Source organism: Sceloporus undulatus, chromosome 1 (genome assembly GCF_019175285.1).
Source record: "Sceloporus undulatus isolate JIND9_A2432 ecotype Alabama chromosome 1, SceUnd_v1.1, whole genome shotgun sequence".
NCBI lineage: Eukaryota > Metazoa > Chordata > Lepidosauria > Squamata > Phrynosomatidae > Sceloporus > Sceloporus undulatus.
The window spans coordinates 109,276,448-109,299,095 of NC_056522.1; the positions used below are offsets into that span (position 1 = coordinate 109,276,448).

Genomic DNA, 22,648 nt, shown 5'->3' on the forward strand with positions numbered 1-22,648 from the left:
GGAAGCTGCAGCAGAGGCAAAAAGTTCAGGGGCCGGTTCAGGGTCTCACTTTGATTTATTGACTTTGATGGGGTGGTGGTGTTAGAGCTTCCTTGTCACATAGCAACTTGCAAGTGCCAATGTTAGGTGCTGCGTCTGCTGTTGCTAATGGCAACAGTGTGGAACCGCAGCTGCTGGAGACTCCTTTGACTTCACTGAGGCCTGTTACAGACTGCCAAAATAAAGCTGCTTTGGGTCTCTTTGGAGGTATGCTGTTTAAATGATGCATGCATCCTAAGAATCTGGAAGCTGCACCAAAGCTGCACTCCAGTGCTTAGGAATGGAGTGTGGCTTTGGCGCGACCTCCAGACTCAGGACCCATGCATCATTTAAACAGCATACCTCCAAAGAGACCCGAAGCAGCTTTATTTTGGCCGTCAGTAACAGGCCATAGTGCAATGAAAATGATGCCTGTTTTTATGGCATAGCTAAAGACGTTCCAAAGTTAAGTCAAAGTAACTTTGAGAATCTTGTGCAGGTGTCTAGAGAGAGTGCAAAACAGGCTCCCAGTGGGAGTAGAGCACCAACATCAAATATTGCAACCTATGGACAGTCAGATATTCAGGGCATTATTAAAAAAAACAGTCACCAATAAATTAGACGTTTTTCTTTTTGCACATAGCAATCAGTTTACAAGTTTCAATCCAATTAATTGGCAAACTCAGATGAATTTATTTAATATGATGAACTGGTGCAGTGCAATGCAGTGTAAGGAAATTAATTATCACCACCAACAAATAAATTTTAAGTCAAATCACAGCTTGAAGGAACAGGGTCAGCATCAAGACAGTGCTTCTGTAGCAAGAGGAGAGCGTGAGCCCCTCTAGGACTGGAGGTTGCAACCCAATACCTGGTTTAGGGCCCCCCACCATAAGTATCTCCGTTTTGTCTGGATTCATCTCAAGCTTGTTTTCCTTCATCCAGTCCATTAGTGCCGCAAGACATTGATTGAGGGGAGAAGTATATTTGGGTGTCATCAGCGTACCCTGCCCCATGTACATGTAGATCGTCTGAGCAGAAACATGATTTTTAAAATTTTTATTCCTTAGATGGGAACAGAGGCACATGACACTCTGTTGGTGTCAAATATACAGTGGACCCTTGTTATCCTCTGGGGTTTGGTTCCAGGAACCCCCATGAATAACAAAATCCATGTATGCTCAAGTCCCATTAAATGCAATGGCTTAGCAAAATGGTATCCCTTATATAAAATGGGAAAATGAAGGTTTGATAGTTGAAATTTATAATTTTTTTGAATATTTTCAAGTCATGGATGCTTGAATCCATGTATAAACAATCCGTGGATAAGGAGGGCCAATTGTACTTGGCACAGTTGTTTCAATTATCCTGAGAGCTTCATTATTTCTTAGTAGAGTTGATCACTTTCTGTATGATAAAAGTTTTCATTTTTAAAGGGAAAATAACAAAAATATATATATACTTATTATGTGCTGTTACACTATATGCATGCCTTAGTTGCAATACAGTATCATCCAAAATCCGCACGACAGTGATACCTTTATTGGATTAACCAAAATGTACATTATACATGTTGCAAGCTTTCAAAGCTCCACAGGTGCTTCATCAGGGAAAGATGTTAAAAATGGGAGAAACCATGTAGAACAAGAGTTTGAACTGAACCTAATGTAGGTATACTTCATGTAACAAAGCAGATGAAGAAAATCATTATTCACCCCATCCCCCAGAAAGATGCCAATCACCTTCTTTCCCTATAAGTCCATGGGGAGGGATACCTGCCTATCTAGTCTTAAAAAACCTAACATTCTGATAGGTCCTGGGCTGCTTAAAGCCCTTGGTTCCCTGCTAAGCACCTGAATCATTCCCTCCTGCCCTACTACTTTCAATTTTACAAGATTTAATTTTTCCCTCTCTGCCATTCTTTTTTTATTGTTGTTTCCCAGCTCCTCTTCTACTCTAAACTGTGCTCCCTCGCTCCCTCCCGTTCCAATTGCTTGCACTCCAGTTTTACTTTTTCTCCTGAGGCAGCAGGATATTCTGTTTTACTAACTGACAGAGGGAGTGATATCCCACCATAAATACTAACAACCTAATTCACTAAAGCATACTTTAACATCACTGTTAGTTGATGAAATTTAGCAAGCTGGGCAATATGGCTAGAACAACCTCAAACAAATTAATAAGCTGAATTAAAACATGATAATTTTGTAGTCATAATGAGACTAAGATACCATTCATTTCTTTTTGATTTAACTTTAAATGTGTTGTTATTTTTATTTACTAGAGTACTTATACTCCACACTTCAACCCTAATCTACCTTAAGTCCTTTTATTAACTCATCGCACAGTACAAAATCAAGGCGTCTGTGCTGATTAACACTGATAGAAATTCCTTAGATTTGCCTTTTGTTTTTGTATTACAATCGTAATACTTTTGGTTTGTCTCTGCACACCTTGAGAGTTTTTTTACTACTGAATTTTACTACTGAATTAAATATGCTGCCATACTCAACAATAAGGTCTTTACATTGTGCGCTGTCACTAAAGCACACAAAAATACAACTTACAGGCTTGAAAAGTGACAAATGAGTTTCTAAAAGTAGGTGTGATGTGTGATCTGTTTGCCTTTTAAAACTTTGCACATGTACACATGTATCATAACTCTCTTTTATAATACTAGAATCCTGGGTCATCCACTGAAATTGAATGCTAGGAGACTGAAGGCAACACTTTTTTCACAAAGTGTATAGTTCGGTAGTGGATTTGCTTGGACAGATTTAAACGGAAGTTGAATATATTCATGGAAGATGGGACTATCGGTGGATACTACTTATGGCTGATACACATTTTTTAAGTTGATAGGAAACATAAGTGTGAGGGTGAGGTTGTACTCATGTCCTACTTGGGCATTCTGTAGGCAACTTGTTGACAGCTATGTGAACAGAATGCTGGACTAGGTAGGCCTTTGTATGATACGGTGTGCTTTTTATGTATTTTGGCTCCAGACTATTTTGTGTACTGTTAACTAGTAATATGCTGCCTTAAAAGTTGGTTAATCATGAATTGTTCTTCTTTTTGACAAAAAAGTTGGAGATGATGGCTTCAAAGTTTATAATTCTGAAAAACTGGTTTCTTTTTTGCTCTAGGTCAAAAAACCTGTCTCCACTTACATGGCATTTTTCCTTACCTGTATGTGCCGTATGATGGTTTTGGACAGCTGCCAGAGAATTATCTACGTCATTTTGCATTCAGCATTGATCGAGCACTCAATGTTGCTTTGGGAAATCCATCCTCTTCTGTTCAGCATGTTTTCAAAGTGTCATTAGTCCATGGAACGTAAGTACGGCGTTATTATCATTTTTTCCCTTGTTGTGATTTTTTTATTGTCAAAAAACAACTAAGGTTTGAGTACTATGAAATGACAAAAGGTTTTTTAAAAACACTTTGATGTGACTTTTTAACATGCTCACGTATAGAATAACCTTTTTTCTTCCTCATCAAATCATTTCATTTCTTTCTTCCAACATAGTTATCATTTGCCATTCAAGTTCTGGATGGGATCTGAGATTTTGATGTCCTGAGGAAAATTCAAATTGCAAAATTTTCTCTCTGATAAGAAAAAAAAGTTGGTTGTACCATACAGGTTTTCAGTATACTGTACAGTATTTTGAATTTTAAGTACTTTTATCTGCTATATATAAAACACAAGGTAGGGTGAATTATACCTTGCCCAGTTTATTGAAAAGAGGACTTGGAAGATGAAGAAGAAATTATAAAAACAGAAGTGGTTTTAAAGTATTTCGAGGAAAATGTAACTGAGGAACATAGTAATTGTCTTTCTGTATAATGTATACATTTCTGAATTCAGTGTTCTTGAAGTTGTTACAGTCATCCAACTTACATTGAGCTTATGAGCAGAAGAATTACAGTCGGTCCTTCTTATTCTTGGATTCTGCATCCACCATTATACAGTAACTATCCATGGCTTGAAAATGATACCTCAACTTTCCACATCCCTGTATGCTTGTGTCAGTGAGGTGTGGTGGTGATGATATATGGAAGAATAAAATACCATTCATGTCCTTTTGTAGTAGCTCATGAACTGATTTTGGAAGTTTTCTAATAGCCTTATTAGCAAGTTATATGCTTTCCCCAGTTAATTAGTTTTGCTTTTAAGAGAAAGAAATACAGTCATCCCTCCATATTTGCGGCTTTGATATTTGCGGATTTGATTATTCACAGATTTCATTAATATGTTCTCTCTAGGACTGTCTAGGTCCTCTAGTACAACTCTGTGGTCAACTTTAACTAAACGTTGCACTGAAAGACCTTTTGTAGCTACTCTAGTGCCATTCTGTGGTCAGTGTATGTTGGACATTGACCACAGAGTTGCACTGGAAGACCTAGAGATTCTTAGAAAGGTGTCCTCTCAGGTAAAAACAGTGTTTTTGTTATTTGCAGTTTTTCCATATTCACAGGGGTCTTGTTCCCCTAACCCTAGAGAATATAGAGGGACAACTGTATTATACTCTGCTAAAATAGGGGCTTTGGGGTAAAACTGGATGGGGTCAGAACAGATCTTGGGGGAGGGGACTTTATGGCTTCATCTTGATCTCTGTGCCTCACACAAATGGGTTTTGTTCCATTCAGAAAGTTTTAGAGCTGAGTAGATTGGTGTGATGGGTGGTGTCTGAGCTCCACTTCAGCCTGCATTGCCTTCTTTCTCATTGGCCCCTGTTGCCACCGCCTTGGACAACAACTGCACTCTAGGCCTTTGCCAGTATAAAGGGCTCTCCCAGTATTGATAGTCCTCATGATATCTGTGTTTACACTGATACCAAGTGTGTTTCCTGGTCCACCTGCTCTATGGCCTCCTTGGTCAGCATCAATACCAGTGACTTCTCCTTCCTTCTCTTCTTTCGTTATTGGTGGTCATTAGTCACTACAGCTCCTTCATTACCATCGCAACAGCGGTCCATAGAAGAATCTGAAGACTATGATTCTGACTTCATCCTTGGACTCTCCATTGCCTCTCAATTATTCACCATCAGGACAAGTGGCAAATTCTGGACCATCATCACCACTTGAGGATGTTAAGTTACTCACTGATGTGATTCTGAGGATGGCAAAAGCACTCGTTATTGAAGTCAAGGCTCCACCTACTCCAGTGAATGACTCTGTTCTCCAATTTGTTGGTCCTCATGCTTCAGTTCTTACTGTACTGTCTTCTAATGCTAAATGAAGTCATTAGACAATCCTTGGGAAAGCCTGCATCTCTACCACCAGTTTCAAACATTTCTGGAGAACCTATCCAGGATACAGCCTCAGGATGAATCCTGCCTTCTCAGTCACTTAGTGCTTAATTCAATAGTCATGGAAGCTTCACGGTCTAAATCTAGTGAAAAGACACACTCAACATTAATGGATAAAGAAGGGAGACGACTTTATGTTTTCAGTCACATGTTTTACTCCTCTGCATCCCTAGCTGTTAAGGTGAGCAACATGTAAACCTGCATATCTGCCTACTAGAAGGTTCTGTGGGATAAAATGATGGCTTTTGTTCCCAACCTCCCTGAAGAGTAGAGACGTGTGGCATTATCATTCCATCAGGAGATGGAGGCCTGGGCTACACAACAAATCCATTCAGCCCAACACCATTGATTGCATAGCAAAGGGCTGGGGCTCTTTGTCACTATGTATGTGACCTTTCTGGTGATATTCATTGCAGAGTGGAAGACCTTTCCTTTGATGGTGAGGGCTTTTTTAATGCAAAGACCGACAAGTTCCTACACTATCTTTGTAAGACTCACCTTACAGACAAGAAAATGGATCTTTCTAGACAATGACACCATGAGCATTCTTTCAAGTCTTAGTGGCATCATCAGTCTTTCCTTTTCATAGTCAAGATCATTTTGTCCTCCTTTGCAACACTCCTGGCTTTCAGAAGATCCTTTTCAAATAGCAAAAGTAACAGCCCTCGACTTTAAGAAATCCTCATCTTCTTTGAGGTTGCATTTTTGACTTCTTGCTCAGTACAACACCTCAGCCAGTCTTAATGCCAACCAGCTCAGGCTGAATTCCATCTTGGGCACCCATGTTGTGCCGCCACTGTTCCATTTGGCAGAATATCACTGCAGACTCCTGGGTTCTTAACATTGTTACCATCATTTCTATGGGCTGTACCATAGAGTTCTCATGTACTCTACCCATTTGTGTCATACCCCTGCATTAAGTCCACTACTGGAAGAGATCACTGTGTTGCTTCAAAAGGATGCAGTGGAGAAGATCCCAGATTGATGCAGGAAGGATGGCTTCTCCTCTGGGTACTGAACAATTCTGAAAGGGATGTAGCTCTTCACCCAATCTTGGACCTTTGATGTGGTATCAAAAGCCCTGAGATGTCCAAGAGCACCAACAAGGTCACACTTCCCCTGTTGATGCCCAGACGGAGATCATCGACTAAGGAGACCATGGCGGTCTCAACTCCATATCCCGCTCTGAAACCAGTTTGAAATGAAGATGGTGGCATCTTTTTCAAGAGTCTTGGTAGTGCAGTAATTAAATGCCTGTACTGCGGCCACAACATTCTTAGTTTGATCCTAGAGGAAAGTTCCAAGGTCCCTCAGCCTTCCATCCTTTTGTAGGTTGGTAAAATGAATACCTAGCTTGTTGGGGGCAATTGTAAACCACTTAGGGAGTGCTAGTTCACTGATAAGCAGTATAGAAATGTACTTGCAATTGCTACATTGTATTCTACCATTTTTCCACCAAGGGGATTGGTTTGTGTCAGTTGACCTCATACTCATTGGGGTTGGTTCCAGGACCTGCTGTGAGTACCAAAATCTGTGGATGCTCAAGTCCCATTATAAACAATAGCATAGTATGCATGCTTTTTGGATTTCTTTTTTTAAAAAATATTTTCAAACCATGGATGGTTGGATCTGTGGATGCAGTATCCATGAATATGAAGGGCCAACTGTAGTGACTATAATTGCGATACACAGGGCAAAGCCCAAATCTAAAGTTTAGAATGAGATCTAATGTGCAGGATTCTTCATTTCTCAGTATATGCATAGATGTGGAAAACATTAATGACATTGTAAATTTTTGTTTTCCAGACCTTTTTATGGTTATCATGAAAAAGAAAGGCAGTTTATGAAGATCTATCTGTACAATCCTGCTATGGTAAAAAGGTAATAATGTCTGATGTCTCTACTTTTGTTACAAGTAGGAAAGAACACCTTCTTGTAAATGTGCTGTATGTACAGTAGTGTGCTCTACTGAGGTTGCCCTTAAAGATGTGAAGGAAGAATATGGTACAAGTCTCTGAAAAAAATGTTTTGCTGTTGTACTTTTGTTTCTATAAACATTTATTATAAACAAGATGTATTGGTTTTTGTTTATCTGTTTTCCATATTGCTTGAGCCAAGGATAGGTTAACATGCTTTAAGTAAAAGTAAACAAGAATTTATAAGAATTTATAAAATGTATGCTCAAGACGGGAAGGAAAATGGTTACAAATCCTCTAATGACTGCATCTAGAACAAGCCACATGTCTTGGCACTTTTCCTTAAGTTTCCTCATCTGGCATAACTTCAAGGAAACTGGAAACATTTGTTTCTGGTTTTGATTAAGTACAGTTTGTCATTGTACATAAAACTTCACAGATAGGTTTAACTTTAACTGTGGTTTATGGAAACAAGCTAACCTTAAACACTGGCTAATGAAGTTGGCTTGATTCAACAAACCATAGTAAAGATTAACCAGTGTGTAAGGTTTGGATGTAATGCTAAAACGTAGTTAATCAAAAATGAAAGTTGAAAGCATCTAATGTCCAAAATGCACTGCAGAAATAATCCACTTTGAGACTTCTTGGAACTTTCCTGGTTCAGTGCTAGAGAATCCTGGTAATCGTAGTTTATTGTGGCACCAGCGTACACCCACAGAGAAGGCTAAATGCCTCACAAACCTACAGTTTCCAGAATTCCCTAGTACTGAGCCAGGGTAGTTAAAGCAGTCTCAAACTGGATTATTTCTGCATTGTGTTTTGGATCTGGGTGCTTGTTGACTACAGTGGAAGATAAGAGAGGAGAAGAGAGAAATTTACCCTAAGGCTCTGTGCAGCTCATTCCCATAAAAGTAAACCACATGTTTTTATTATGTTCAGGTATATTCAGTGGGAGTGTATAACCATATTTTCAGCATTCTCAAAGTAACAGACAAAAATGGATGTGAAAACTGTGGAGAGGCTTTGAAATGAGCAGTCTTAAAGCTATCAGAAAGCAAGAATTAAAATGTGTCTTTTATGGAAAACTGAATTGCAAAAAACAATTTCTCCCATGAAATGTACTGATAGAGTAGACAGCCTTCTCCAGCCTGATGCCATGATATTTTGGACTAGCTCTCACTATTTCTAACCACTTGCCATACTAGATGGGGTTCATGGGAACTGTAGGCCAAAGTAGTCTTTGAATCACAAACTAAGGCTTATGGGAATAATTGTCCAAACATCTGGAGAGCATTAAGTGGGAGATGTTGGGAAAGGATGGTGTTCTTTTACTAATCTGTTTAGGAAGAAATAAAAGTGTACAGCTGTGCTAAATAGTCTCTTAATTTGCTTCAAAAGAAACAGATTTCAAGCAGCTGAACAGACTGTGAAACAGTTCTTTTCTGGATGTTTGTGTTGTTTCAATGCTGTTTGGAACACCTTTTCCCCAGTAGTGACCATTTCCCTTCTTTTTTCCTTCTTAAACACCTTCCAGTGCTAGTGCAAATTTCTCAGTGGTCAACCACATCATGAGGTGTTTGCACTTTTGTGACATTTTTTGAGAAGAAGTATCTAACATGAACAAAATTTGGATCATTATGACTATTAAAATTAACTAGTAATGTAAGCAAAAATTTCAGATGGCTGAGGGCAAAATAAAATGGTACAGCCTACAAAATAAAATAATGCAGCACTATCAGTAAGAAGTATGTGTTTACAAAAAAAAATGTAGGCTCTGTAATACTTCTAAAAAACCAATTCAAATTCTACCTTATTTCAGCTTTGCCCTGTTCATCAGCTTCAAGTAATCTCCTTGTAAGGCACTCTTATTAAAAGCAATTTAATGATTGTATTTCAATAGCTGATGAGTTTTTCCCACTGACTAGAACCTGAGGGTCTGAGCTGAGTTCTTTTTTTAAAATTCTAATAGCACCATTTTCCTTTATGGTGAACCGTTTAATTAATTAATTTTCCTTTATGGGGAACCATCTAATTAAATGATTTTATGTACAGTGCTGTGTAAATTTACAGCGCTATATAAATAAAGCTTAATAATAATAATAATAATAATAATAATACAGACCCGTGCCAATGCTTGTATCTCCTTTTGTCTTAATGTTAAATTCTAGACTGCATTTCAAATATGCATTTTATAAGCACTCAGGCAATGTGGCTGTCCATGCAAATTGAACCACCCCAATTTGTTCCAGGGCTATAGAAAAATGCAACGAGCAACTCAGTTGCATGAACCCGTTTCCTTTTATTTTAATAGGTGCAAACAGCTTCCTTAAATAGCTGTGCAACAAATACTTCAAAGAGTATTGTCACACATTAAAGACTAACCCGTCTTATTAGATTTAAATTTTAATTTATTCCATCTCACTTCATCAAATGCTTAATGAAATGGAGGAAAAAACCTATACCGAAAATCAACAAAAAACTATGTCAGAACATCTCCTCCCTTAATTTTTAGGCTGCCATGAGATTTTTTAATACATATTTTTGCTGTAACAGGATAACTTAATATTCATTCAAATACTTCAGAATTGCATTCTCCAATATGCATGATCATTCTAGTATGTTAACCTTTTACTGTTTAGTTTTAATTTAGAAATATTTCAGTATTAACAATGCATTATTATTATTTTCAACAAGCTTGCTTCTAATTTTCTAACTTCTGTTTGATTATAGAGTATGTGAGCTTCTACAAGGTGGAGCCATAATGAATAAAATTTACCAACCCCATGAAGCCCATATTCCCTATCTTCTCCAGCTCTTTATTGATTACAATTTGTATGGAATGAATTTAATAAATCTGGCCGCTGTCAAATTTAGAAAGGCAAAGAAAAAAGGTATGTTAAGTCCAGCTTCTTGTACAATTTCAGACATAAATCTAGATTAGACTTCTTAGACTTACATTTAGATTAGACTTCTTAGATATAAAGCATGGAAGATAATTCACTCCATCTTTGTAGCAATTAACATATTATACATTCTTCTTAATGTGTATATGCTATGTTTTGTGCAGTCAGTGGCATCACTAGGGGGTGCAAGGGTTGTGACCTGCACCAGTAAAGGGATGACACCTGATTGGGGCCTCCTCATGCTGCAGGGTAAGAAAGGCCAAGAGATCCCCTCTTGCCTTCACTGTGGCAGCACTGGTCTCCTCATGAGGAGGCCAGCACCAGTGCAGCACAGTAGAGGGCTGAGTATGCCCTTTTGGCTAACCCCTCCATCAGCCTTCTCACCACCACCCCCAGCAGCTCCCCAGAAGCTCCACCCCCAAACTGGGTGACACTGATAGTGGGGATGCCACTGTGTGTCACAGGTAGCATTTGTTTATTTCAAGCCTTTTTACCTGTTGTTAGCTGGGAAAAAATACTGACAAAATTTCCTTAATAATAAATAATAATAAATATTTTAAAAAATTATTTATTTCCCCACCTCTCCCAGGTGGGTTGAGGCGGGATTACAACCCAGTATAAATATACAATAAAATACAGCAGTGAAATATATAACATTTGACAATTAAAACAATACAATCTGATCAAAATGACAGTGGGATAGAGTATTCTAATCCTGAACAGAGGAATGGAACAGTATTTCTTATAGAAGATTGGTTGGATAGGCTCACCAGAAGAGATCGGTCTTAACTGCCTTCTTAAAAGCCTCCAAGGAGGTAATAAGATGGATCTCTTCCGGGAGACTGTTCTACAATTTAGGAGCCACTGCTGTAAAAGCTCTTCGAGAAGTTGAAACTAGTCTAGTTAAATGTAATTCCAGCAGATTTTCCCCCAGATATCCTGAGAGTGTGGGGCGGATTATGTAGGGAGAGGTGTTCCCATAAGTAACTCGGGGCCAAGCCATGTAGGGCTTTATAGGTAATAACTGACACCTTGTATTGCGCCCTGAAGCTAATCAGTAGCCAATGAAGGTCTTTCAGGACTTTGTTATATGGTCAAACCTTAAAGAACTGGTGACCAGTCTGGCTGCCATATTTTGGACTAATTGAAGCTTCTGAACTTGGTACAAGGGTAGCCCCATGTAGAGCTCATTACAGAAATCAAGACAAGAGATTACCAAAGAATGTACCACTGCTTCAAGGTCCTTTCGGTCCAGGTAGGAGTGCAGTTGGCGTATGAACCGAAGTTGGTACCAAGCACTCCTGGCTGTTGCATCCACTTGAGATGACAATTATAGTGACGAGTCCAGGAGTACTCCCAAACTGCGAACTTTGTCCTTTAGGGAAAGTGTGATCCCATCCAAGACAGGTTGACAAATTTCTTTCCCCGGTCCTAGGGGTACCTATCACTAGTACCTCCATTTTTTCTGGATTCAGTTTGAGTTTGTTTTCCCTCGTCTAGGCCATTACCAACTCCAGGCAAGCATTCAGAGGAGAGACACCATCTTTAGTCACTGTAGCAGTCGGAGGCATAGAGAAGCATATTTGGGTGTCGTCAGTGTACTGATAACACCGCACCCCATGTCTCTGGATGATCTCTCCCAGTAGCTTCATGTAAATGTTAAACAGCATAGGTGACAGGATGCCAGATGTAAGCTCTCTTTTAGAAGAGCAGCTGTCCCCTTACATCACCCACCATAATAAGACTCTCTCTTCAAGGTTACATAATACCTAAAAGATAAAGGAAAAAGGTAAGGGCAGTCCCTTGACATGAATGTCTAGTCATAACCGACTGTAGGGGACGATGCTCATCTCTGTTTCTAAGCCAAAGAACCAGCGTTGTCTGAGGACTGCTCTGGTGGTCATGTGGCCAGCATAACTGCACCAAACGCTGTTACCTTCCCACTGAGAAGTGGTACCTATCTATCAACTTGCATTTGCATGCTTTTGAACTGCTAAGTTGGCAGAAGCTGGGACTAGTGACAAGAGCTAACCCCATCGTGCAGCACCCGGGCCTCCAACTGCCAACTTTCCGATCATCAGATCTGGCATCTTAACCACTAAACCACTACATCCCACCTAAAAGATAAAAAATAAAAGGGGTACAGCGAAGAAGACAAAAGCAAGTTCAGACACTGATTGTTCCTTCTATAATGTCGATAGTGTTCATTCTGGAAGGGAATAACAAAGCAAGCTCCCTGCAACACATTTCTAGCTGATGTGTGGTGCCACATTGGTCTTCTCCTTGCCATTGTTTTCTTCCTGGGAAGCTTGGATACAGCCACTCAGAGGCCTTAGGTTTTCTGAGCAATAGAACAAGTTCAGATTGTGATACTCTTCAGCTCTTGACCTGAAGAATTATGCTGAATTTAAAATTTAAAGAAACAAACAATAAGCTCTCACTGAAGCAGAGTAGCATGGTACTGTTAATTCCCTTGTTATACGTGCTATAGTTCTGTTGATGCAGCCTAGATTTGCATTAGCTTTTTTCCTTTCTACACCAAGACCCACTAACCCCTGGATTACTGGAAGAATACAGAAGCAAAACAGATCAAATAGTTGTCATCTTTCTTTGTCATTTGTCAGCATGTCTTTTTCTTCATGGAACACAACTTCCTTATTCTTCCTCTTGCTTCCAACATAGCACAAATTTCTTTGTTATTTTTAGCCTCTATTGCTATCTTGAACTTATTTTTAGCCTTAGTCTGTATCAGTCTCTCACTGTTCTTTCTCATTGGATTTGTTTATGATATCCAATACCATACCTTTATCAAACTCACATCCACCATGAAGTTCTTTCTCTTTAAATATTTCTGACTAAGGTATATCACCCAAAATTTTCTTACACTTATTGAAATCAGCTGTATAAAGACCAGACTGTATGCCTGAATACATTCATCTTTCCTTTTCTTCTGTATAATGAACCCCAAGAGAATTTTCATTGCTTCCACATCATTAATCAGTTCTTCCCCATTGGGAAGAATCAAGTCCAAGATAGTTGATCGCCTTGTTCCTTCTTCTCCATTCTGCAAAATGAAAATTGGTAGGAAGGCAAGTGAGGAATTTGTTGGATTTTGCATTCTTGGCAGAGTGTGACTGCCAGTAGATATCAGGATAGGTGAATTTCCCCATTACTACTGTGTGTCTTCTTTTTCAATATTTGGTAATGTGTTTTAGGAAATTGATATCTGTGTCTTTGTGGTTAAACATATTGATACTTTTCATAATTTTATGAAATACATGTATATACATTAGCCCACCATGGGATTAAATAGGCCACTTCCTGGTTTTAAAAATGCCTCTCCTGCTTTCTTAAATGGCCCAGAAGCCCCAGAAAGTGTGATTAAATTCTCCCCACAAACCGTAGAGGGCAACTAGGAGCACATTGTTTTTTCATCCCTCCCCCAAAATAAAATTGGAGTTCTGTATGAAATATGCAGACAACACTCCCCACACCCATGACATATTTTCATCAGGTATGCCTGTGATGTCCAACTTATCCAGGATTCTGAATGGGATGAAGGGAAAAGCCTGAAGGGATAGTTTCTGGCACCCACATAGTTTTCCTCACACTTCTCATAGTCCTTCTCCCATATAAGCCAATCATTTTCTTTGATTATGTTCATTTATACTTTTTCTACATCAGTGGGAGGAGAGGTTTTGTCTTTAGCTGTCTTGATTCATTCTTGTTCTCTGATACAGATGTTAATTCTCATCTGGAAGAAATGCAAATACAAGTTTAAGTTGCCTAGTTGTGTTCAGTGAGAGCAGCAATGTAAAAGTGAAGGGTAACATATATCACTAGGAACAAATGAAAGACCACTGCAGAACAGAATGAGAATGAAAGATGGAACTAGTTCATGGTACATCAATAGAAGCATAAACTAGAGAGTCTCTGAAAGTGGGAAATTTTTTGATAATCCTTTTTATGCCTCTTCCAGTGTTCTGTTTCAGATCTGCAGAATTTAAATGTATGACAAAAAATATAGCTCTCAGAACTGGATTTATGTGTTTATGTGCTGTGATCTGTTTGTAGGTGATGCATTTGAAGAAATTGGATGTTCTAAAGAAAATTTATCAGGACATATTGTTGCTGGGACCCTACAACGATGGGAAGATAATCAAATACCAAGGTTAGCATACTTGGAGTCATAAAAATAAATAAAGCATGGTATGAAATATAAAGCAGAGGCCGATATAGAATTCAGTGGGATTGGGTCTGGGCTTTTAGTTGCCCGGATTTCTGCTATCTGCAAATCTTTCTAATTACCTGCCTTTTTGTATCATTGTTGCTGTGTGAGATACCCAGGCTTCATAGCATTGTGATGCAAAATAATGATGACTTGTGCACATTTTAGCTTTCAGATAGATAACAGTTGCATTTCTGTCTGCCATTAAACTATGGCCTAAATTGCTATGAATCTGAAGTAGTTAACCTGAGGCCAGGATCCAGCACAGAACATCCAATGATAATCTCTTCTCTGCCCTTAGGCCCTTTTCCTCTTCACCCCAAAAACCTGCACCAGAGATCTGAGAAACTCTCTAGAGCTAATTTCCAAGCAGTACTGTGGGCTACAGGAAGAAGGGAACCTCAGTGTCAGCATACTGTTGCACTTAGTCCAATCTGTTTGCATTATATTTTGATTTTAAACTTGTAATTAATGATAATATTTCCTAATTTTTTAATTTAATAGACAATGCTTTTAATTGAGAATGTAATTTGAATAATTGTTCTTTAATGTAACTGCAGTTCTTTGATACTGGATGGTATTGAACGACAGAGTACCTGTGAATTGGAAGTGGATGCAGTGGCTGCCGATATTTTAAATAGATTGGATATTGAAGGTAAACATTTTTTCTGTATGTATGTAATAATTCAGAACATTGGTACATTTTTTGCTTTACAGAGCTTAGACTCACAAACCCTCATTGTTCTGTAAAACTTGTCAGACTTATAAACAATACAATTATTTAATGTTAATGTTAACTTCTGTCAAGTTGACTTTGACTTAAGGCAATCCTACATATGAGAGAACTTCAGATCACCCTATCATCAGCAACTCTGTTCAGATCTTGCGACTAAGCTCTGTTACTTCCTTGACTGAATCTGTCCAGCTGTAATGTGGTCTTTCTCTTTTCCTGCTGCCTTCTACCTTACCAAGCATTATTGTCTTTACTAGGGAGACATTCCTTCTTGTGGTATGTTCTAAGTATGACAGTCTCGGTTTCATCATCTTGGTTTCTAGAGAGAGTTCAGGCTTGTTCTGCTTTAGGATCCGTTTATTTGTCTGGTTTGCAGTCCACAGTCTCCTTCGAACTCTTCTGCAGCACCACATTTCAAATGAGTTGACTTGCTTCCTGTCAGCTTTCTTCACTCTCCAGCTTTCACAACCATACTTAGAAATTGGAAATACGATGACATGGACAATCCTAACTTTAGTATTGATTGATGTGTTTTTTATACTACAATCTCTTCCTTCATAGCAGCCCTTCTAAGTTGTAGTCTTTTGCTGATTTCTTGACTGCAGTCCCCATTCTGGTCAGTGCTTGAGCCAAGGTATAGGAAATCTTCCTTTTATTTTTGTTTGCTTAATGTTCAACTGTATTCTGGTAGTAATGTGATGTCATCTGTATATCTTAAATTGTTGATGTCCATTCAATTTTCTTCCTTCCTTCCTCCAAGTCTAGTCCTGCTTTAAGCATGATACATTCAGCATACAAGTTAAACAGATAGGAATATAAAATGCAGCCTTGCCTGACCATCTTGCCAGTTCCGTTTCTCTGTATTCTGTCCTGACACTAGCCTCTTGTCCTGAGTACAGGTTATTCATCAAGACAAATCAAATACTGTGGCACACTCATTTCTTTTTAAAATGATCCATAGTTCTTTGTGGTCTCTGTGCCTCACACAAGTAAGTGTGCACCTGCTCAGAGACTCCATACAGAAAGTTCTAGAGCTGAATAGTTTGTTGGGAACACCCCACACCATCCCCCTCTTACTGCACATGTCTGAGCCCATTAAGCTCAGGTTTTTTTTCTCTGCTGGCAGAACAACTCCACTGTGATAATTCTCCTGTTGAGTACTTCACCCTCTCGCCTCTAATAACCCTTACCTCATTGGCATTTTTTTTTGCCATGCTCCCATTTCTTCTCCCTCCCCTCATTTTCCCTTCTTGCTCCTTTGCTTTTCTTGTTTCGTGTACTTATACTTCTCTTTTCATTCTTTTCTCTACTTAACAGTAGAAAAATGTCCCTTGGACATTCAGAGTGTTTGTTCTGTTTGGGGAAAGGCTATATCATTGAAAGCTGCTCCATCTGTAGAGGTTTAACTCCTGAAAAATTCCTTGGTCCCCTTTGCAAGGCTTTCCTTCCCTGGTCTCTTTGCAGCCTATGGGAAAAACTCCTAATTGAAAAGCACTTGCCTGGTCCCTTTGCAAGCCTTTGCATCTTATGGGGAAAACTCCCCATTGAAAAGCACTTGCCTGGTCCCTTTGCATCCTATGAGGATAACTCCCCATTAAAAGCACTTGCCTCCTTTGCAAGCCTTTGCATCCTATGGGGAAAACTCCCCAATGAAAAGCACTTGCCTGGTCCCTTTGCATCCTATGAGGATAACTCCCCATTAAAAAAAACTTTCCTCCTTTGCAAGCCTTTGCATCCTATGGGGAAAGCTCCCCATTGAAAAGCACTTGCCTGGTCTGTTTGCAAGCCTTGGCTTCCTATGGAGAAAACTCCCCATTGAAAAGCAATTGCCTGGTCTGTTTTGCAAGCCTTTGCTTCCTGTGGAAACAAATCTCCATTTAAATCCACTTGCTTCCTAGAGGTCCAAAGAAGGACATGGAGGGACGGAAGTGGTATTTCCCTCTTTCCATCCTTCCTTATGGCCCCCTAAGTTTTACCCTCAACTTATCCACGGGTCATATCAAAATCCAGGATTTTGACCCTGAAACCTTCTCTCGACTTATACGTGAGGTCGACTTATACACGAGTATATACAGTAACAAGGATTAGTTTTGGTTCCATTGCTGTTGTCTCTGAGAGATCCTCTGCCAGTTTCACCCCCAGTATTGCTGCTTCCTAGTAACTATTTGGCACATTTAGTCTGGCTCCTCAGCAAAAGCCTGTCTGACATGGAAGACCCTACCAGCAGCACTACTGCCAACAGCATAACCTCTTTGCCTCAAAGGAGCAAGCAGTCCCACTACTGCAGAAAGTTATTGCAAATGGTGGGAGTTCTATAACAAGGGGCTTCAAATAATAAACTGAAGAGAAGTAGGGCAGGGGGAAAACCCTATTGCTATTAAATGACAGATTATAATCAATGTCATTTGAATATTCTTATTTTCTAATGCAGGGGTAGGCATCCTTTTTGAGCTGGGGGCCGGGTTGCTGTCCCTCAGACAACTGGGGGGCCGAAGCCAAAAAATAAATAATAATAATTTTTTGTATAAATTAATTAAATAAATAAACCAGGACAAATGTAGTACAAAATTTTCAAATAGAGGACACTTTTTTAAAAGTGGAGGACACGCGAAAAAATTTGCTGCTTTTTAAAAAAAACGTTAATATAAATGCATGTTTCTGAGGCTTCTATAGACAATTGCCCCCCTTGCCCGCCGCTTGCCCCCCCCCTTACCCGCTTCCTCCTGATAGGCCAAAGGCCCCACGCCCTCACGCGAGAGGCCAAAGGCTCCGGCGGCAACCAGCAGCAGGACCGGGCTGGGGCCAGTCCCAAGGCCTTGCCGGGCTGCATCCGGCCTGCGGGCCATAGGTTGCCTACCCCTGTTCTAATGACTTAATAGAAGAATATATATTTCCATATTGTGGGGTTTGTAGCTTTGGTTTAAGTGGTAGGGGTAAATATTTTATTTATTCCTCTACCTTTAAACAAAGAATGCATAAAATATTAACATGCCATTACTTCTATAAAATAAATTAATTGTTGTAAACAGCAGGAATTATCTGGGAAAAGTTTTCTCTTCAGGCAGGCCTATCCAGTCAATTTTAAATCATGATTTTTTAATCTGTATATCAACTCTTTTGTATTTTAATGATTTTATAGTATTGAATTTTAACTGGGGTTATGTTTTTTTTAATTGTGTTTTGTATTTTAATATATTGTACCCCACCTCAAGTCTTGAGGAGAGGAAGGAAAGAAATACAATTTGTTGTTGTTGTTGTTGTGGTATTAGTTTTAGGAAACTTGATACCTATTCAAATGTGCGGTATCTCTTAATTTTCCAGTCCAGATTGGTCGTAACCCAGGTTTGCAAGCAATATGGGAAGATGAGAAACAGCGGCGTAGAGACAACAAAGAGTCCTCACAAATTAGTCCTCCTAATTCACAAGGTATATTACTAGTCATTATTTCTCTAGATAGCTATTTATTGCTTGTAAGAGCTTTAAGTTTATCTAAGCAGCCAGGAAGTCAAGACATATTTCTTTTATAATAGTTTTTAGTAAGCTGCTTACTAAGTGTCTAATCTTATCTCTAGGTGGTCCCTTGAAATGGGTTAAGGGGTTAACTTGGTTAATTAAATCGTGTAATCTAAAGACAATCTTGCCATAATAGGTCTCCTAAAATCTCCATGGCTTTTATTTAAATTGAATTATTTCTGATTAACTTATTGTAACTGATATTTCTATACATAATACTGTATGTCATTTTGTTCTTACAGTCAGCCCTTCATATCTGCTTGGGGTCTATTCCACCACCACCACACCCGCATGTATGCCAAAAAACACAGGACCTCAAATCCCATGGTTTTTATTTTTTTTAAAAAAAAAATTATTTGACTTATACAAATAACATAAAACATATACATAAAACAACAAACCAAACATAGAACAGCAAACAAAATAGCCATACATTTCAAGCTTACATTAGATCCTATACATATATACAAAATATATGTCCGCTGCTTCATTTGTAAATCCAAATAATAAAATCATATTCTATAGCGCAATATGTTTCATTTCTTTATATCAGCAAATCCTTTTTAATATTAAATTCATTTCCCCAAAATTGTAGTATTGGGAGCTATTCCTCGTTTAATCTATCTTTAGATTTGTCATTGATTAGAGATGTAAGCCTGTCCATTTCTCTTAATTCTTGTATTTTTGATGTCCATTCTTCTAAGGTGGGTATATCATCCTTTTTCCAATTTTTAGCAATGGTCAATCTTGCAGCTGTTATTACTTACAATAATACCCTCCAGTATTTATTTTCTATATCTTTATTGAGGGCTGATGTTATATTTAATAAATAAAATTCCAGTAACATTTCAAATTGTGTCTTGAAGATTTTTTGAATGATTAAGTGTACTTTCACCCAAAACTTTTTGATTTTACTGCAGACCCACCACATGTGATATAAAGATCCAGGATTTTCTTTGCAACGCCAACATTTCATATCAGGAATTTTGTATATTTTTTTAAGTTTTAGAGGGGTAAAATACCATGTTTGTCATTTTCAAATGATTTTCTTTTAGATCTTGTGATGCACTGAAACTATTTGTGTTTTTCCAGGCTTTCTGCCAATCATCATATGATATTGGTCGACCGATATCCTGTGCCCATCATATCATACTTTCCTTTATTGTTTCTTTTTCTAATTCCCTTCTTGATTTTGATATCTTTTTTTGTCTGACTTCCACCACAAGTTGTCTAATTCATTAATTGTTGTTTCTATCCCTCTAGTTTTAACATCTTCTTTAAATTTCTCTTTTATTTGCATATATTCGAACCAACTTAAATTCCCTCCTTTATTTAACACCTCTCTATGTTTTATTACTAATCTTCCATTTGTCTCTATATTTATTAGGTCTTTATATATCCACCATTCCATGTTATTTTTCCCTTTACCAAAAAAAGCTTCCTGAGTTGAAGTCCAAAGTGGAAGCTTGTTATAAAATCTTCCTCTAATTTTTTTCCAAGTTGACATAAGAGCTTTTCTTATTGGATGAACCTGAAATTCTTTATAAGGGGTTTCTTCTTCATACAATAAATATGTATGCCAGCCATATTTCAGGCCCTCCCCTTCCAAATTCAATAGGTTCATATCCTCTAGTTTTGTCCAGTCCTGGATCCAACACAGATTACAGGCCCACATGTATAATCTCATATTTGGTAAAGCATAATCACCTCTCCCCTTGCTATCTTTCAATACCTTCCACCTTATTCTTGGTTTGCCCCACTTCCAAATAAAAATTTTCAGCTCTTTTCTCCATACCATTGTCAGTTCTTCCTTAACAACTATTGGCAAATTATTAAACAAAAACATGACTTTGGGAAGGATAGACATTTTTATGAGAGAGTTTCCTCCTAAAATTAACAGATTTAATTTATTCCATTTAATTAGGTCTTTTGATATTTCTTTCCATTTGGGTTTATAATTGTTTTCAAAGGAGTTAGAGTTGTTGTTTGTGAGCCAAATACCGAGATATTTAGAATCATAGAATCATAGAATTGTAGAGTTGGAAGAGACCACTAGGGCCATCCAGTCCAACCCCCTGCCATGCAGGAAATCCAAATCAAAGCATCCCTGACAGATGGCCATCCAGCCTCTGTTTAAAGACCTCCAAGGAAGGAGACTCTATCACCCTCCGAGGGAGTGCATTCCACTGTCGAACAGCCCTAACTGTCAGGAAGTTCCTCCTAATGTTCAGATGGAATCTCTTTTCCTGTAGCTTGCATCCATTGTTCCGGGTCCTGTTCTCTGGAGCAGCAGAAAACAAGCTTGCTCCCTCTTCAACATGACATCCTTTCAAATATTTAAACAGGGCTATCATATCGCCTCTTAACCTTCTTTTCTCCAGGCTAAACATCCCCAGCTCCCTAAGTCGTTCCTCATAGGGCATGGTTTCCAGACCCTTCACCATTTTTGTCGCCCTCCTTTGGACACGCTCCAGTTTCTCAATGTCCTTTCTGAATTGTGGTGCCCAGAACTGGACACAATATTCTAGGTGGGGCCTGACCAGAGCAGAATACAGTGGCACTATTACTTCTCTTGATCTAGACACTATACTTCTATTGATGCAGCCTAAAATAGCATTGGCCTTTTTAGCTGCCGCATCACACTGTTCACTCATGTTCAACTTGTAGTCTACTTGGACTCCTAGATCCCTTTCACACGTAGTTTCATTCAGCCAGGTGTCACCCATCCTATATCTGTGCATTTTATTTTTCCGCCCTAAGTGCAATACCTTACATTTCTCCGTGTTGAATTTCATTTTGTTAGCTTTGGCCCAGCTTTCTAGTCTATTCAGGTCATTTTGAATCTTGATCCTGTCCTCTGGGGTATTAGCTATTCCCCCTAATTTGGTGTCATCTGCAAATTTGATAAGTATGCTCCCAATTCTGTCATCCAGGTCATTGATAAAGATGTTGAATAGCACTGGGCCCAGGACAGAGCCCTGTGGGACCCCACTGGTCACTTCTCTCCAGGATGAAAAGGAGCCATTGTTGAGCACCCTTTGGGTTCGGCCGGTCAACCAATTACAGATCCATGTAACAGTTCCTTTGTCTAGCCCACATTTTACAAGCTTGTTTGCAAGAATGTCATGGGGAACCTTGTCAAAGGCCTTAGTGAAAGGCTTATTTAGGTTTATTTTCACTACACAACATTCAGTTTTGTCATTTATTTTTTCTTCTTCAGTCTTGTTAACATTTTTGATCAATAAACTGGTCTTATCTTTATTTATTTTAAATCCTGCATAATGACCAAATTCTTTCAATTCCATCATTAAGGGTCCAGCACTCTGAAGGATCTTCTAAGATTGCTACCATGTTGTCTGTGTATGCTAACATTTTCTTTTCTCTTCCTTTTATTTTAATACCTTTTATCATTTCATTTTTCCTTACTGTGGCGCGTTACACACCACCATAAGGGACGTACTTAGGACGTCCCATTTTGAAAAAGGGGCGTCTCTTACCCTATTACAGAGTCCGTAACAAATGGCGGCTGCTGTTCCACACGGCCACTGCCATTTTGACGTAGCGGACACTCTGCGTCTGCACATCACGGCCCGGAAGTGACGCCGCGAGTGCGCGCTTTGGCACTTGCGGCGTCTCTTCTGGGTTGCTGGAAGGAGCGCGATTTTTGCGCTCCTTCTTTGCAGCACGGAGGAGTCGCACGGTTTGGCTGCTACGACTCCTCCGCGCTGCAACCGGCAGTGGCCCGAGACCACCCCTTTTGGGCGGTCTGTAACGGGCCTGTGTTAATCAAAATCTCTGTTACGTTGATGAATAGAAGCGGCGACAGGGGGCAACCTTGTCTTGTGCCTTTATTAATCTGAAATTCCTCCGTTTTACTTCCATTTATTTTTAATTGAGTGTATTGTTGTTTATTAATTTGTGCTATATTACTTATACATCTTTCTCCTAAATCCATTCTTTTTAAGGTTTCCATCAAAAATTCCCATTTGACATTGTCAAACGCCTTTTTGGCGTCGATGAACATT

At 38.9% G+C, this 22,648-nt stretch overlaps 1 protein-coding gene across 1 annotated transcript in view; it reads left to right on the forward strand.

Annotated features, from left to right (window-relative positions):
• The window catches only part of REV3L (REV3 like, DNA directed polymerase zeta catalytic subunit), a 106,825-nt gene that overhangs the window by 14,494 nt on the left and 69,683 nt on the right, over nucleotides 1-22,648 (forward strand). The window contains exons 2-7 of the mRNA XM_042448070.1: nucleotides 3,165-3,354; nucleotides 7,137-7,211; nucleotides 9,977-10,137; nucleotides 14,224-14,320; nucleotides 14,938-15,032; nucleotides 18,432-18,536. Of these exons, the coding sequence (XP_042304004.1) occupies nucleotides 3,165-3,354; nucleotides 7,137-7,211; nucleotides 9,977-10,137; nucleotides 14,224-14,320; nucleotides 14,938-15,032; nucleotides 18,432-18,536 (723 nt within the window). The remainder of the gene's footprint in view (nucleotides 1-3,164; nucleotides 3,355-7,136; nucleotides 7,212-9,976; nucleotides 10,138-14,223; nucleotides 14,321-14,937; nucleotides 15,033-18,431; nucleotides 18,537-22,648) is intronic.